The sequence below is a fragment of the Diceros bicornis genome, chromosome 23 (assembly GCF_020826845.1).
Source record: "Diceros bicornis minor isolate mBicDic1 chromosome 23, mDicBic1.mat.cur, whole genome shotgun sequence".
NCBI classification, from domain to species: domain Eukaryota; kingdom Metazoa; phylum Chordata; class Mammalia; order Perissodactyla; family Rhinocerotidae; genus Diceros; species Diceros bicornis.
Genome location: NC_080762.1, coordinates 488269 through 506305, shown reverse-complemented (window position 1 = coordinate 506305; position 18037 = coordinate 488269). Strand labels below are relative to the sequence as shown.

Genomic DNA, 18037 nt, shown 5'->3' with positions numbered 1-18037 from the left:
ATGCGACAACGTCGTGGACAGAGTGAGCCAGAGGAAGAAGCAATGCTCGCGGTGCCGTCACGTTTCAGGGGCGAGTCTAGACTCTCATCTCATCCGAGCCTGGGACGTGTTCTCCCGTCTCTCCACGTCACATCTGAACTTAGTCAACGCACTGTTCGTATTTTTCATTCAGGAGCCCGCAGGACTTCATCCAGAGCTGTTCTTCCATCCATCTCTACGTGGCGCATCCGCAGGGTCTGCAACAGGCCAGCTCCTCCCTGCCAGGGCCCCACCTCCCACCAGCCCCTCTGCTTGTACCCAGCGAGCCCTCCCCAGTTCTTCGAAAGACCGATCTCATTACTCAAAAACGCAGGTACAAACAAAAAGAAATAAGGGTCAAATATTTACTTTACAGTTGTTTTATTCAAAGCAAATTTAAAAACCTAATATATTTTTTCCTTTAAAAACGGGGATTTTTATAGTTTTATAATTAGTTTTGATGTTGCTTATCTTACCTTCAACATAAATGATTTATATATTAAAGTTTTCTGATATCCACGTACATTCTAATCTTTCTTAGGTAGTTATGAGAAGACTGCGAATTCAAACGCCAACACCACTTTTCTCAAGTTTAGAAGAAAAGACCCTTGTGCACCATGTTGCTAAAAAGGCCTTTTGCCCTTGGCCAGATGTCAGGTCTTGATCTGCTTGTATGAAAAGAAGTGATCTGTTTTCTTCAGAGAAGGGAAGGAGCCTAAATTCCTCAGGTTTGTTTTTGTCTCAAAGACAGGAACAAAATGGGTATCTATAGTTTTATTAGATAAATAATAAAATGATATTTTCATACCAAAAAAGATGACAATTGGCAGCTGCATGGTATTTAGGCCAAGAATCTCAGTGTTGTCATCTTAGGTCCTTCTAATGAAGGAGACAAGACTCTGTTTTATTTAAAGAAATCAAGGGGCCTATGTACATGGCATCCGGGAGGGAGGGATGGGGGAAGGGGCCAAAAGAATACGACATAAAAATAAATACTCGACACACTCTTCTCCCCTGTCTACAAGTGTTAAAATTCTAACTGGAGAAGATTAGAAGGTAAGTAGCCAGCTCAATTATTTATAAAAAATATAAAAATGCACAAACCAAATGAGGCAAAAAATCTTTTTAATCTAAAAACCCATTTCCCAGGGCTAATTAATAGCCAGGCCCTGACAATTTTCATCAGTTTATTTGACTAACAAGAGCTATTCAGCATTTTCTTCAAAGTAAGATAACATATAATAGATCTTGATAAACCTTTCTAAATGAGGACATGAAACCGTAGGGAATTCTAGAAAAAACAGCCGTTTTTCTTTGGTGTGACCAGAAGGATATCCAAAAGTTAACAAATGCTGACACTTCAAGTGATAAGAAATTGCCAAATGGAAGTTTAAACTCTGGTAAAAAACAGTTGTAAAAGGAAAAGCCCCACCCACAGTTCTGTAGTGCAAGTTTTTAAATTTAATCCTGAAAAATAACTTTATTTAATAAGCAGGAAACACATTCCAGCAGCATGTCCCTCACCCCGCTGCCCCCTCCTCTCTCCATGTGCGCCCCGTCACTCCAGCTCTCAAAGGTCTCAGCTGCTGCTCAAGGAGGAAGTCATTAAAAAATCACCCACATTTCTAAAAATCAGGCTGAAAGATGTGTGTCTGTGGCTGCACTGCAGCAGGCTCCATGTTACAGCATGGACACTTCCACTGTGTTTCATTTTTACAAAAAAGAAACAAAGCCTTTTTTCCCCAGAAAAAAGTACCTGAACCAATGGGTCACTTAGCCGTTTTCCAGCTTTCTGGGTGAACCAGGACACGGCCCCCCCGAGCCACAGAGCATGCCTGTGTGTGTGCCCATGTGTCCGTGCGCTCAGACCAGCACACCCACCACCCCTGCTCAGAAGTAACGGTCTCTCCCCTCTGGAACTCACCGACGCCACAGATGTGACACTTGTAAAGCAATCACCACCCAGTCCAGAGGACTCGTTACTAGACCCAGCTTAATGCTTTCTTTCTTTCTCCTATTTCTGTACGTGCTGTTTGTGTATTTTTTTTAACATAAAAAGCATTCAAAATGCACACACACACAGCCCCCTACACACACACCCAGCATTTAGCAAAAAACAAAATCTTCCCCAGGAAGCACTTCCAGAAGTTAAGCTTCTACCTGCTTTTAAGCCACATGGCAAGTCCCAAGAGTCCTCAAGAGCCCTCTTGTTTCACTGCAGGGCCCAGACATAACCCTGAGTGGGGCCACGGGCCAGGTGGGGGGACCTGCCAGGCCCCGTGGAGCGACCTGCTGTGCATCCCCCACATCACCGGGGAGACCCACATCCGCGCCCCTAACTCTCTTCCCCCAGAGGACCTGCGCACTGTTCTGAGGGACTCCTGCCCTCTGCACCGGCCGTCTCGTCCGCAGGGCCAGGAGACTGTGCCCGCAGGGAGGCGGCTGGCTCCCCGCCATGGAGCAGACTGCCCTCAAATACTTCGTCCCCTGCCAGTCCATCCAGTGGACAGCTCCTGGTAGCGCCCAGGGTCCAGTGAGCCCTGTCGTCAGCAGGCTCCATGGTCTCCCCTTCTCCCTCCGAGATGACGGTCATGGGGCTGCTCTGGATCCGGTTCCGCACGCTGTACCTGCTGCTGGCTGCAGACGGCGGCGTCCGGCTGCGGCCATACCTGGGGCCCGAAAAGGACAGGCTCCGTGGCATCAGGCCTTCGCCCCTGGCCCACTCCTCCTGGGCCCTCCTGCTCCTGCTCGGGGAGCAGCTCGATGGGCTCTCAGGCGCGTCTGGCGAAGGCTCCGACTTTGACCGCTGGAACCTGGGGTCAGTGTTCTTGAGCATCTCGGCGGCGGACATGCGGGCGCCGGCGTCTGACCGGCTGCCCTTCTTCAGCAGCAGGGCCTTGAAGTTGTCACTGCTGGTGCTACTCTTGCGGATGCTCCTCTGAATTGACCCCACCTGCTTCGGGGAGGCCAGGCTGGGGGCAGCTCCGGTGGGGGTCACTGGGGGGGAGGGGGAGTGGTTTCGAGAGTGGTCATCATCCGAATCTTTACGGCCAAGGACTTTCCTCTTGGATCTGAGATTTAACGACATTAAGATAAAGGTGAATTCCCCCAGGGCCCCTGGATGTCACCATATCACCCTGCTTCTCCCCACACATTCAGGTCACCACCTCTTACTGTCACCATGGAAACTCCCAAACGTCTGTGCAGTCTGTGCACAAAGGCTCATCGTGTCACCAGGCGTGCCCATGGCCCGGCCACGAGAGTCATTAACTCACGACCACCCTCGTTCACCTCCACCCTCCTGGATTACTGTGAGACAAATCCCAGACATCATATGAGTTCACTTTGGAGAGGACCATTTCCCAAGTTTTTAATAACTGCCATTTTTCATTTAGCTCTCCCATGCTGGACTGATGCTGACAGAATCTCATGGTGTTGCCCAGCCCATCCTTCCTCTCCTAGTTTGGTGCCAGCCCTTGAGCAGGCCTCGCAGATCAGCCAGCTCCGTGGAGACAGGCCCCCCACCCAGGTTCTGGAACAACTCGACCACTTCGCCTTCTGACATTCTGGAGTCTGACACAAACCAGTCTTCCGTGGCTCTCACTGACCACACGTCCACCATAGAAATCCACGTTTCCAGAAGACAGGAGGGAACGTCACACCAACCCTGCTTCCTGACTCACTGATGGGAGGACGTAAGGAGTGTGGGCCAAGTGTGAAGGAGGAGGGGCCTGCAGGGAAAGTGCAGTTTCCTGGGAGTGTTTCTCCTCCTCGGTCTCTAAGGACCCCCCTGCTCAGGGGGTCAGAGACAAGAAAGCCAAGCGGCCCCTTGCTGGTCTCTTCACAACTCAGCACGCGAGAGCTCTCTCAGCTAGTGCAGGTGGGCTTGCTGGAAGGAAACTCGACACATTTAATAACATAAAGACGTGGGTGCATCTCTTTCTCAACTATAAAGTTCTAGGACATGCAGCGGGGAAAGGCTGGGAGGATGCTATCTGCACACACAGGTTGAGAGTTGGATCGGAGCACTGTCAACTGTAGTGACCTTGGACAAATCACCCATCTATGCTGCTCCTCGTTCTCACGCCTGTAGAACGAGGATGGTGACGCCCAGCTCACAGGCTCGAGGATTCAGTGAGATCAGAACCTGTGGAGCCACACAGACCTTAGGCAAGAGACAGCTCCCGACCCTGTTTCCTGCCTGGAAAGGGAAGCTGTAGTTGGCTCACAGTCTATCAGTAAGGATGACGCAGCAACAGCCACGAGTGTCAGGAAGGCGCTAACACACCTTCCAGGGTCATTTAGGGAAACAGTTCTCCCTTCCTGCCCTGGTCAGGCCTAGTGCTGCTGTCACGCAGCCTGCACAGGCAGGCATGGGGAGGAGGGGCCCACGGCGGCTGTCCTGGGCTTGGTGCTCCTAGGGTCCTCTCCAGCTTCAGGCCAAAAAGAAGCCCCCAGAGTGGAAGACCGTGGGTGGTAAGGACCCAACATGGGGTCTGAGGGTGGCACCAGCCCGTCTGGACTGCAGAGCCCAGTCCATGGTGCTTTGGGTCAATGGGCCTGCTCAGTTGTCAACAGGGAAGAGCTCTGAGTAAGTTAGTGACCCACTGACAGAAGCCACAGAAATGACGCCTCAGGACGCAGAGCGGGAAAAGACTTGGGATGGCTCGGTCTGCCCAGAGAAGGTAACTGAGGGCCACAGAGCGAGGCCACGGCCTGAACACAAGAACCAGGACCTGGTGGAGCATCTCCCCGCCACAGCAAGGCCCTCAGTGTTCACGCCGGCCGTGCCCCGAGGCAGCCCTGCACACTCGCTTCTCGCAGGTCCAGGCCTGGGGTGTGATTTCTGTTCGGTGTTTAAGGAGTGACGTGTGCTGAGAGCCGCACAAGCCACAGCTGCACTTGATCGAAGCTGTGGCCTTGAGCTGTAGATTTAGAACTAAGAGAGGAGATGGGAATTTATGAAGCTTTTCTCAAGAGCAGCTGCCCCCTAAAATGAGAATTAAATCTAAACATATGAATTCTCTGCATATATGGATGTATATGTGTGTAAACACACACACACATATATACACACTGTATGTGTATTTCTAAAGAAGATGGCTATAAAAAGTGCTGAAACAGTTAACATTGGCTAGAAAACTAATTACTTCAATAAATATAAAGACGTCACACCTCGACTGGCTCTCTACATCTTCCGTCTGGCTTTAAATCTGAAGTGAATTAATCTGCATTATAAATTTTGAAAGCTGTGTTTCAATTTAGATATTCTTTCTTTTTAAATTATTAGCTTAGGTGCTGAAGGACAGAAAATAAAATCCTAAAAATCACAGACTTGAGGTGGGATTTTATGTCTGTTAACATATTATCAATGTGAAAATGGAAACCAGCATGCCCTTGTGCTCTCTCTACAAACCGTACCCTCCTCTCCTTTGCTTATTCCACGCCCTCAAAGAACAACATGGCCTAGCCTCCTTCCACGTCTGCAGCAGACACAACTCTCTAATAGGAGAAACCACAGATGTTCCAGTGCCTTAAGAGGGGTGCCAAAACAAAATACAGAAGATATCTTTGGCATACTTGTAAGAAAAGCACATAGTAATTTGCCCCACAACAACTGAGTTTCTGAGACCAAGTATTCAGTCCACGTCCAGGCAACACAGCTTCTCTGTGGACTGCTGTATAAACACACACGGCCGCGTGGCTGGCAACCCCGTGCACTCCACACTAAATGAAAGATGTCGAGAGTCGGAAGAATTTCCTAACAGCTAAATTCCAACTGGTTTCTTTAATTCAGAAAATATTTATTGAGTGCTGATCACATGTCCAGCATGGCTAGACATAGAAACATCTGTGTAAACTTCCAGAAACGCTGCTAAAGGTGGTTTCAAAGCATGCAGCATTTCATTTCCCTGTTTTGAGAAGTAATTTGATAACTAGCTACATTTTTATCTCTAATGAGATGAAGGAAACCAGTCCATGTTAAAGGGATGGTCTTTAGAGTCTTCTGGGCTATTGTACCAACCCTAGAGCCACGAGGTAAAGAACGTAATTCTTGACAAACACTTCCATTCGCAGCCTGGTTGCCTCTCAGTCAGCGTTTATCTGTCACATGAAGAGTTTCAGGTGGGAACACCACTGTGCTTTCCAGCTTGTGCAACAGTCTTTTCAGTTAGATTCCAAGAATCGGGAAAACAATCCCGATACAGCTTATTCACAGAGAATCAAACGATTTGATAGGATGTCTTGTTTAAGGAGGAGAAAAAGGGACTTTGATTCAGGGCAACATCAGGCCTTGGTGGCCTAAGGCATCCACAGGTTGTCTGAAAACACTGCGGAGAGACGTCCAGGAGGAAGCAAGGGCTTCCACAGCAGGGCGGTTTAGAGCACTCGCACACACAGCATCTAACAGTTTTTACACCAACACTGTTGGGGCAGTGCTCAGCTGTTTACAGCCAGCAAAATGAAGCAATAAATAAAACTTTAGTGCTAAATCATGTTCCCTCTTCAAGGTGACCACATATAAAAAGTATAACAGTTCAGGCAGTTATTTTGAAAAATTTACTCTGCATTTTTTTAAGCCCAATAATTTCTGATACCAGTAGGTGGCACTAGCAGTACACACTAAGAAGCAAACTGAGCTACTTTCGCCTCTGCTTAAAAAAGATGTACTCTCTTATTGAAACATTTAAGTAGCCAAAGAAATTGCACTCAAAAATCCTGATTTTTCTGTAAAATAAAAATAATAAGAATAAAATAAAACACCAAGAGGAAACAAGTCCTGTAGAACCAGCCTGTGCACCTTCCACCCACAGGACACAGTGCTCCTCCTCCTGGAGGGGCCCTCACCCTAACACACACCCTGGCATGGGGCTGACATGCTGCACTTCTGCCAGCCAGCGCAGTGCCCACCAGGAGGCACTGCATGGAGCCCCTGCCCCCAGCACCACAAAAATCAGAACAAAATGAAACAGATACTGGAATCAGAGAAAATAAAAATATAGAAACACACCAAAAAAAACCAACAATCGAGTTAATGAATCCTAGTTGGGTGACAGAAGAAACCTCAGGACAGAACAAGACGCTGAGAGGCCGTTGGTAACGGGCCTCACAAAGCAGATTAACCCAAGAAAGCAGTTCTGGACACCTGTGAATAGCTGCGAAGAGGTCCTCCGTGGTCCGGGGCCTGCTGGGGGTCATGGCCTCATCGCTCCCCTCTTCCTTGGGGAGGTCCCAAGCCTCCGAGGAAGGGCCGGCTGCCTCGGGCTCTGGCACCCCAGCTACGAAGAAGCAAGCGAGAAAGGCAAGACAGCTATTTGAGCCCAGTCTTCAGCCAAGCCCCCCAGGACTCCCACCATCCCGAGAGCCCGGGAGGGCATGGGTCCGGGGCTGGGCGTCTGACAAAGAGGGGGACGAGGGGCACGAGGCCAGCGCCCGCTCTTCCCCTGCGCTCTAGTGCCCCCCGCGAGCCTCCTCTTGCTGTAACGCTTCTCTGCGGCTCCCCAGGAGAAGACCCCGGCTGCTGCAGGCCACCACATCCCTCTATTCTCTCCTCTATAAGCTCTACCCTCAAGTCTAGAATTTTGAAAATCTCATAAAACGCAATGGGCACCCCGAGCGCGAGGGGCACAGAAGCCCCACACCGCTGGCTCTCGGGGGAGCCGGCCCACCTGTCAGCGCTCGGCGGGGGGGGGGGGGGGGTGTGTGGACAGGGGAAGGGGACAGCACTCACGCCGCGAGTCCTGCAGAGCCGAGCAGCTCCCCGTGCGGTCCGCTCCGTCCTCTGCGCGCCGCTCCTCCGGCTCCTCCGGCTCGGGGGCCCGCCGGGCGTCGGGCTGCACCGCGGGGACATCGGCGTCCACAGCGTGCGGGGACGCGGACGCCGCGGCAGTCTCCTCTGGCCCGGCCCCGGCCGCGTAGCGCCCCGCCTCTCCCCCGGGGGAGCCGGGCGCAGGGAGCTGTCTCTGCGGAGGCGGCACCACGAGCACCAGCCTGGGCTTCTTGGCGATGGGGGGTGGCTTCCTGCTGGGCGAGGGGCCAGGCCCAGCCCCTGGGTCCCCCGGGTCCCCAGTGTCCCCGCGGCCCCCGCCCGGGCTCCCAGCGGGAGTGGAACGCGAGCCGGGGGCGCAGGCGCGTGTGCTCTCGCTCTGCATCCCGTTTGCGCTATTTCGGGATTTCGGGGAAGCAGGCGCCTTCCCGCGGTCCTGGGGAGTGGCCGGCGTGAGTTCTCCCCGGGGCCCCTGCCCGCAGGACGGGGCTGCCTCGGGCCCCAGGATCGTCCTCACCGGCCGCAGCTGCACGGTGCGCAGCGCCTCCCGGGTTATCAGCGGGGGCGGCCTGCCCTCCTCCGGGTCCGGGGGCCGACGGCGGGCCTCCCGCGGGGGCTCTGCCCGGCCAGAGTCTCTGAAAGGAGGCCGGGCATCCTCCAGCAGCTTAGGGTCCAGGGGTGGGGCAGGCGGGGGCACTGCAGGGGCAGAAGATTCCAGAAGCAGGGGGCCGGGGACCGTGGGGGGACAAGGGGGGAGCAGGTGTGGTGGCGGAGGGGGGAACAAGGGGGACTGAGGCAGAAGAGCGCCCTCGGGGGTCTCCGCCAAGGGAGGCGGAGGGGGGAAGGGCGGAGGGGGAAAAGGAGGTGCGGAGGCCGGCGTCCTTGCGCTCCCACCCCCGTCCGCCGAGGTGCTGGAGGAGAGGGATGTGGAGGACGCGGACAAGGACCCCGAGGAAACCAGGGAGGACTTCCTCTCGGGGACCCTGGGCTTGGCCTTGGCCTTGAGGAGCGCGGGCACTGGGGTGAGTGCGGGGGGCGTGTTGGACTGGCTGGAGTACCCGCTGGACGGTGAGGTTACCCTGCGTGCCGGGCTCCCCGCCGTGACCGAGCACCCAGCCCCGGCGGCCCCGCAACCCCCGTGCACAGGCCATCCCCGCGCGCCCCCCGCCGGCGCGCCCCCGGCCCCCGCGTCCCCGTGCGAGCCGGGGCCGTCCGCACACTGAGGCCAGGGCTCTGCGCCCTCGGACCTACTGCTGCTCGTGTCGCTGTGCACGGCCCCGCACAGGGAGGAGGCGGTGGGCGTGGTGGCCGAGGCCCCGCTGCTGCCCGCGCTGACCGTGCTCTGGCTGCGGGAACGTGGCAGCCACGGCTCGTCTGCGTCGCTGCAGGGGCTCTGGGAGGACGAGCTGCCGCCCGCGCCCCCGAGGTCCAGCCGCAGCGCGTGCGGGGGCGAGGCCCTCGGGCCCCCGTTCAGCGCCTGCCCGGGTCCCGGGGCGCCCTTCCTGGGCATCCTGCGCAGAGAATCCGTCCGCGACGGCGGCAGGGGAGGCTTCTTCGCCTTCTTCAAAGAGATGCTTCGCGAAAGGGACTTGTCGTGGTAATGGGACCGGTTCCCTTGGCTCTTCTGAGCTCTCTCATCGAAAACATTGACCACGCTGTGCCTGGGGTTCCCAAAGCTGTCGCCGCTGCTGCAGAGATCCACAGGTCCGCGTCCAGAGTCGGGGTATACGGATGCGTAGTAGCCATCGTGGTCCCCCAAATACAGGGACCCGGCATCATCTTTGTTCGACGTTTGGTCCAGACTGCAGCTGCTCAGGTTACTGACGGGACTGGAGTAACCAGGAGTGGCCGCCCCTGGCTTCCCGGTGGCGCTGCATTCCCAGGGCTCTGCGCCGCCGGGCCCCCGGCCTCCGGAATAACTGGGCTCGCTCCCGCCGTCCGCATCCTGAGGGAGCGCTGGGAAGCCCAGCTTGTTTCTACAGCTGAAGGCCGCGCCGGGGGACCCGTTCTCCAGATGTGCCGGGGTCTTTAGAGAGACCGCAGAGTCACAGAGGGACAGCAGTGTGGCTGCACTGGGGGAATGGGGGCCTAAGGCCTGTAAGAGAGAGGAGTGACCCTCATTCCAGCTGCCACTGGGAGATCGACGGTCATCTTGACCAGCGCGCCTGGAGAGGAGGCGGTCCCTGGATTTTATCTTCGTGTGGGAGGAGCTGGTACTTCTGCTGTCCAGCGGCCCTGAGCACGGCACGGCGTGAATAACGATGACCTCCGAGGAGCAGGAGAGCGTGGCGTTGGGGATGATGCTGGTGGAGTAGGCCGCGTGGGGAGACACCACGCACGCCGGGCTGGTTAGGTTTTCTCCCTCGAAGTGCCTCAGCTCCTGCGATCTGGGCCTCAGAAGTGTCCCAGTCCTTGAGGCGCCTCCTAAATGTCCTGAGTTTCCCTCTACCTGCGGGTCATCCCTCTCGTAGGGGAAAGCGCCATCCAGGCTGTCTGCAGGGCCCAGGGCCCCCAGCCTCGGCTCCAGGGACTGCGCGCTCGCCCTGGCTGCGCAGCGTGGCAGGCTGCGGAAACCTGCCTCGTGGTGGAGGCGAGAAGGGAACACTATGCCCGCAGAATCGCTCAGCACAGACATGTTCCCCGAGGAGCCGGAGAAGTGACCCATCTGCGCAGCAATGCCCTGCCCCTTCTGCGCCCGGATTCTTCTCATTGACGGCGGGACGACTCGCACCTCCTCGGTCTGACAGCTGGAGTCCCTGGTTTCTGAGCGCTGCCCAGCAGACCCATAGCTGCCAAGCCGTCCCAGTGAAGAGTAGTGGTCCGAGGTGTACACTGAGGGACCACCACCATCATCTTGGCCAGTGCCTAATGCTGGAGGTAAAGCAGAAAGAGTCTTGTTACCTAAAAATAAAAACAACTGTCTTAGTTCATCACCTGTACCCACACCCCCTTCTGACTCTGCTGTACTTTAAAAAAATTTCTATCTGATCTAGTTTCTTTTCTCCTGTAGGCACCTGAGAGTTTCAATAGTTACTGACAGCTGCTAACGTAAAACCTTATTATGAATTTCATGCACTTCTCTGGATTTGAACTCCAGCTCCTCCCACAGATTAAATGCTGCACCGGCAATTCCTAGGTGCTCCCTTTGAGACCAAGGATGAGTGCTCTGTGGAAGATTTACTTTTCAAATAACCTCCTTTCAGGAGATTTCAAGGAAGCTTGTCACCCACCAGGTGAGTGCACAGAGCATCTGTTGAGCAGTGACCGTCGTTCCTAGGACAGATGACGGAGTGGCAACAACAGGGCCACAGAGAGGCCATCTATGAGGGACACTGGTGTAAAACAGTGCTAATCACACTTATTTTCTATGTCAGAAGGAAATCCTAAGAAAAACAATTTACAGGCCCATCTGTGTTTCAAACATTTCATTATCCATCTTACGCCATTATCGTCTGTCAGTGACATTCAAAACTCAGTAGCAATCTGTCGAGTTCTGGTGGGAGAAAGCAGGAACTGATCCAGGGAACATTTCCTCAGATGAGGGTTACTCATTTCTTGGAGCTTTACAGCCAAACAGAGAGTAGTATGGTTTAAAAAAAAAAAAAAAAGGCATGAGGAAGGCCAAACAGGGAGAAGTGGACGAGGAAAAACCTTAAGTGTAGACAGATTTCAAGCTACCTAAGAAAAAACAGAGGCCTTGAATAAAATCATGAAGCCAAGAACTTACCCAACGTGTACAGGGAAAAATCAACCTGTGCATAGTGATCATGAGGACAAATTACATCTTGAAAAATAGTAGCAAAATCACAGTTCTCTCTACGTCATTATCCAACAAGGACCTGAAAAAGTCTCAAGCCTGGGCTTCGCTGAGCCACGTTAGCTGAGCCCCAGCATCGCTGTTCCCCTGGGCAGGGACCCTCGTGGGGATGGGATTCCTGGAACTCCGCCTGACCCCACGTAAATTAACCCATGCATGCCACCTGTCCCTGTCTGGACATAAAGCCTTTTGCTCATCCAGACAGCAGAGGGTCTTCCTAAAATGGCAGAACTGTTCTGTGTCAGCCACAAAGGACGCATCGTCCTGTGAGGAATAAAGCCTACAGCCCCTTCCTCCACTGGGATGATAGAGAGTCATGTTCATACTCGTGTCTTTAGCAGAAAGGATCTGTTTCCTCCCCCACCCTTGGCCAAGTACACTCACTCACGTGTGCACATGAGGCGCTCCCTCAGAGAGAGGGAAGTGGGCAACAGGGCAGGAGCAGAAGAAAGACCACTTGGAGGAAAGAAAACAAAAGATGCACGTGTTTGCCACTTGGTATTTTAGGAGGTGGGAGGTTGACCTGTATGGCCGCGCCTGTTCCAAACATTCAAGATACCTTATTCCCTTCAATGAGTTTTAATATCTTTTTCTTTCAAAATTGTAGTCGTTTTTGCCTGGAGTCAGTGGTAGGTTTTAACTTTTAAGGGCCATTAACAAAGTCCTGATTATTTCAGTTAGCAGTTTTGAACGTGAAGCTACTCTAAGCTTCTGAAAATGGGAGCACGGCCGTTTCTTTACCATCTACAGCTGAGTACAACTTTCTTATTGAAATAACAATGTTCTCCTAAAGACTTTTAAAAACATATGAAAAACAGTTCAGATATTTATCACAGGGACCACCAAAACTCTATTCCCAAAACAGGTCCTCCACTATCTTCACAGTACAAAATGTGTCACCACGTTATGGGAGACAGATGGATGCTCCCTTAACTAGAGTTAAGTAACAAAAACAGACAACAAAAGGAGAATTCAAACAGCTGTGGACCTCTCAGTGCTGCTAAAAATCCTGATGGGATTTATCTGATTTTCAAATAAAATGTAAAGAAATAATTATGTATATTTTTTCTTTGACTTATGATATAATACTACAAGGTTTGACCAATTTATAAAAAATATACATAATCAAAGATGATAGAAATCTACAAGTTAGTTTATTTAAGGTTTAGTATATAAATTTTTTAAAAGTTTTGTCAGGTCTTCAGTAATGTTCTTAGTACAAACTATCAAAGATTATTCAGAAGGGGATTCCTTTAAGTGAGGCTTTTTCTGCTTGGGGAGCACATATAGGGATAAGTTCCAGGAGGATCCAAACTATGCAGCAGCCAATATAATTACAGACCCGCAAAACAGTCTGATTCTAAAGACGAAGCCTCGTAACAGGCTGTTCAAATACATTTCTATGTACGTTTAAGATAATAAGAGTAAAGAAAAAGTGAGAAATTTTGCCTGATTCATTTAAATGAAAAGCAACAAATTATAAGCCATAAATGTACTTTAAAGAGTAAACATCATTCCTTGACTTTAAAGCACTGTATATCGGCTAGTTTCTCGAGTCTGCTATTTATGGATTTTGAAGTAAAAAGTGTACATAACTAAGCACAATACAACTGTCCAATTCCAGAGGCATCTCTGGTTATGTGGGCAGAGTCTCGTGGACACAGTGCCCCTCCCCAGTGACTGTCTTTCCTCAGATAATCATTTCCTTTTTTAATCTAATTTGTTTGACTCAGCCATACTTCCCTATGCTGTAAATCTAGGAGACTAATTTTTAAAGAAATAGGAAGTATCTGTTTTTGATGGTCATTCGTCAGGTAGCACAGAGCTTTCAAACCAGACACTGTGTATGTACACCCTATGGGGAGGAAGGGCAAGGTCAGCCAGAGGTCATGAGGTGAAGAGAGAAAGCTGTGATCCGACTTTGTGCTCAGTATTACCGTGTTCAAGAGTCATTTCCCTCCTCCACCCACCAGTCCGGCCAACCTGCCCATCCCTAGACTAGAGCTGCTGTCTAACTGTGTTTTTTTTTAACTAGCTCTAACTTAGATACAGCCTTCTCCGGTGACCCCCAGCTGTGACCCAGGTCACGTCCTAGACATCAAGGCAGTGACGTCAGCCTCACGCCATGGCAACAATCACCACGCAGATGACGTGGGCAGAGCTGCCTTTTTTCCTCCTGCATCAGGGGTGTTTCTACATTACGTGCAAAAGAGAAATGAACGTGGGCGCCAGGGACTCAATTGCTGATCTTAAAAATATTAAAATTACAGGAGACATGATTTACCCAGCTGGTCGGATCATTCCGGTAAGGTCAAAGAGGCCACTGGGTTATTGGCTCCATACTGGTTGGTTCAGTAATAAAAGTGATAAAAGTTCATAATGCTGAGGTTCTAGAAATCATATTACAGACAGATAGATACATAATTCACACTGAACACTTATGTGTATGTATATCTTTATCTGGGCCAAATTATTCTTATACTCTTTACACAAAGTCATCCAAAACCTACCTATTTTGGTTGGAGAGCCACTTAAAATGTAGCCTCTCTTGAAACGTCACCTCGTTATCTTATAAAGGGCCTACCTTTAAAGTCACTCCTTTGGTCAAGGTACATCTTCTAAAAGATCAGTTAAAATATAAATGTTATCTGAGTGCTGTAAGGAATTAGCCCCTTAGGCATCTACTGAACATCCGAGAACATATTAATTTCTCAAATTAATTAGCTGTCACCTAAAGGAGGAAAAGAGTCTGAAAGCACAGGATACAGGAGGATGGACCACTACATCAAGGGTAGGCGCAGGCATGAGCCAGAGGCAGACTTTGTGAATCCTGGGGACGCAACCGAGCCCTTGTTTGTAAGGAGCCCCTATGCTGCTGGCTAAGAGGAGCCCGTCTGCCCTCTCCCTGGAGCTACGGGGTGAGGCCAAGCACTGCTCCTCCATCCCACGGCCGCCACAGCCCGGGAGGGAGAGCACACCAGTGCAGAACTGGATGGCAGTGAGAGAAGGTGCCAAGGAAAGAAGGGTGAGCTCCCCTCCCGACATGAGGCAGATAAGAGGGGCCAGGAAACAGAGGCACAGCGTCTGCAGTGCTTCCTCAGAGAGGAAGGATCGTGTCTGAATGCGAGGATGAACTCACTGTGACCAGAAGACCAAGAGGCGAGTCAGAAACCATGTTCTGAGTTTCCAGAGTGTAACTTTCAGTAGGAAACACAAGTGAAAACACCAGATGGAAGTACCCGTCAGGAATTAACTCCACAGGGCGGCCCAAGAGAAAGGGGCATGTTTCCCGCCAGGTAGTAACGAGTCCTCTACAGTAACTGCAACGGCAGCTGCTGTGTTCACAGGGGCGCCAGGCACCACAGCTTCACCAGCACAAATTCATTAGACCCTCGAACCACCCTACGAGAGAGGTTCTGTCAACATCACCAACCTCATTTTTGGAACGAGGAAGGAGATTCGGGGGTGAAGTGACCAGGGAGATCCAGAGAGCAAGTGGCAGAGCTCGACTCAGATATGAGCAGCCTCGCACAGGGGGCCCTGCTCCCCACCCTCTAGATTCTGCGGCCTCTGCAGACATTTCTGATGGGCCCCATTGAACCAGGAGAGGATGTGAATACAGAGAGAGGAGAATGGAAGGATTACGTAAAGCAGACACAAAGATAAGCAGAAACAAAATGGATAAGTGAATAATGAAGTAAACACCCTCTCCTCCAGCCAAAGAAAATGTTCTGTTTTCTGTTTTTATCACAGGTTGAAAAATACCAAATCAAGAAGCCATGAAATTGTTTCACGGAAGTACCATTAAGGCACTATGCAACATAAATGACTATTTTCTCTTGTACTGGTATTTACTAATTATCCCACACTGCTGTCTCTTTGATGACAAAATGCCACCAATATTGTCAGTATAACTAATGAAGTCCATGTGCATAATTTGAAGTCCTAGAATAAGTTTTCAGTTTTATGAAAACTTAAGATCTAAATTAAAAGTAAATTTAGTTGTGGAAATACCCCATGTTCACGGTGCACAGAGATGATGACATCACTGTAAATGTCTATCATCCCAGTTAATAGTTTTCACATAAGCTCTTCCTCTTACCTTCTCAGCAGAATTCAGTAAACCTGCATGGGTGTCAAGGTTTGCACCCAACGCCTCATTCGGGCTGTCAGAACGTATCAATTTCACGAGCACACAGCGGGGGTGAGCACAGGAATGCTGAGCAGCAACGAGGGCAACAGAACACAATTCTGGTGAGCCATACCTAGCTCCTTCTGTACGCTGTCAGGGACTCCTGCAATAGTCTTTCTCCTTTTGACTTTCTTCGGTCGTCTTACCAGAGTGTCTGTGTAAATTAGAGACCGCCGAAGGCTGGCCTGGCGATCGAAATTCTCCCCTAATGTGGAGCAAGTAGAACAAGCAAAGCCATGTTATTCCCAGCAAGCGGACACCATGCACGTTCTTCCAGAAGCTTGTTGTAAAATGATAAGAAGGTATTAATCATGATGTTAGCCAGTCACATGATGAATGAATGCTGAAGGGAAAAAAGGCAGGAGAGCACATTTTCATCATAAGGCTCCTTCCCAAGTTGTGTGTGTGTCCTTCCGAAGGAGGCACCCTCCTCTCATTGTCAAATGAGCGGAGTGGCAAATGCAAACTTGTTAGTAACACATGGAAGAGTGAGTGTGCTATTAAACGGTGGACCATTCTGGAAGCATTTCACACAGGCCCTCTGGTCACCGAAACCACTCTCCACATCAGCGTTCACGTGGTGACGCCATTCGGTCAACTCCCGAGACCAATATCATTTCTGGTCTCATGTGATGAAACAAAAAAAATCAGAATTCTTAGATGAAGAGCTTTTTCATTCAGTAGAGGAGGCTGACAATTTGGACAGACTGTGGTAATTGCTATGGTGTGAGATACAATTATAATGAAAATAAAGAGCCTTATAATGATAAAGTACTTTCATCACAATGAGACCCAGGAGCACAGCTTGTTAAAGTGAACTGCTTCTCTGTTTCACAGTCACTTTCTGAAGTTGATCTTCATTCAGACATTTCGGGGAATGTTGTAATCAAACCCAGAATGCCACACCCATGAGACTGTTTTTCTTTCTCGAGTGTAACTTTTGTGTGATTAACACCATGGGAAACCATAAAATAATAAAGTATCAGATATTAATTGGTCTGCTTTAAATTATCTGGCAGTGTCAAGTTTTATAGCATTTTCCTTGTTAAATGGTTATTCTTCTCAAAAAGAGATTTAAAATATATATACACACACACAAAACTTATATACTTCCGTCATTCTTCTGTTGTAAGAAAAGTATAAAAACATTCACTCTTTCTAGCAATGTTGACACACATTAAAAAGTGAGTATGCTATGAGCAATGTACCTTCTATTTTAACAGGAATAAATTGTGAATAGAACCTTATCTAATCAAAACAGAGGACAGAAGATCTGAATGATCATTTCACCTGCTAAGCAACAAACTGCAACAGATGCTAGCAAACTTGAAAATGCTTGCAACTGTGTTCCAAATGAAGAAAACCAGAAATGGTTGAGAAAAGACCCTGAAACACCAGAAGGTCCATCACGGGGAGAAATGGGTCACTATGTGTGATAGCACATATGGTGCCTGTAAGGGGTCAGTCATGACTTCAATGATCCAACAGTTCCCTACAGCAGAGGAACAAAATGTCCTTGAATCAAGGCATTAAGAATGGACAAAACATTAACAGACAGTTGCATTCAGTCTCCAGTTTGCTTCCTAAACAAAAACAAAAGATAAACCACTCAAGCTCCTAGGAAACTGGGAAACGACCAGTGAGGACAGACATCTAAGACACACACCATTAAAGGTGCCAAGCTCTCCTGACCTAGAAGGACTGTCCCCTTCGGGACTACACACTTCTCGAGGGAAGGGACCAGAACTCATGTACCGTAGCATCCCCTGTGGCATTCAGCTCAATGCCCAACACAAAGTAGGAATTCAGTAAGGACCTGTTGAATGGAGAGGAGCTGAATCATTCCCTTTCACTGAAAAAGGGCGTTAGTCAGTCATGGTTACTACTCAGAAACGAACTTGGTCGCTCAGACAGCAGCACAAGGCCCGTCTGTGGGACCAAGTGCGTTGACCCGCTGTCCGTCTTCCGGGTGGTAGAGCTGTTACCCCACGTGGCGGGTCACGGAACGCACTCATACACGCATTCCATTTTAGACAAGTTCTTCTCTGCAATTCTTAGAACATGATGGGTCCCCACGGGACAAGGACTAAAGGGATTAAGTCGATTTACAAACCGGTAGCTCTTTGTGCTAAAGTTCCACCTACATGCCTGGCAGGCTTCACTCTGGGTTTGAAATAATGTATTTATTGGCATTTTCTCCCCTGCTGAAGCTTATTGAAAAGCTAGAGAGTCAATGTTCACC

General features: G+C 50.3%; 1 protein-coding gene across 5 annotated transcripts in view; it reads right to left on the bottom strand.

Annotated features, from left to right (window-relative positions):
- Positions 1–375: 375 nt before the first annotated feature.
- NHSL1 (NHS like 1) overlaps positions 376–18037 on the bottom strand; it is a 120635-nt gene continuing 102973 nt past the window's right edge. For 4 of the 5 annotated variants that reach the window (XM_058566178.1, XM_058566180.1, XM_058566181.1 and 1 more), the window contains exons 5-8: positions 15869–16000; positions 7751–10657; positions 7166–7298; positions 376–3089 (exon numbers count right to left, since the gene is read on the bottom strand). In XM_058566178.1, the coding sequence (XP_058422161.1) occupies positions 2354–3089; positions 7166–7298; positions 7751–10657; positions 15869–16000 (3908 nt within the window). In that variant the 3' untranslated portion in view covers positions 376–2353. The remainder of the gene's footprint in view (positions 3090–7165; positions 7299–7750; positions 10658–15868; positions 16001–18037) is intronic. The other variant, XM_058566179.1, reaches the window with a different exon arrangement.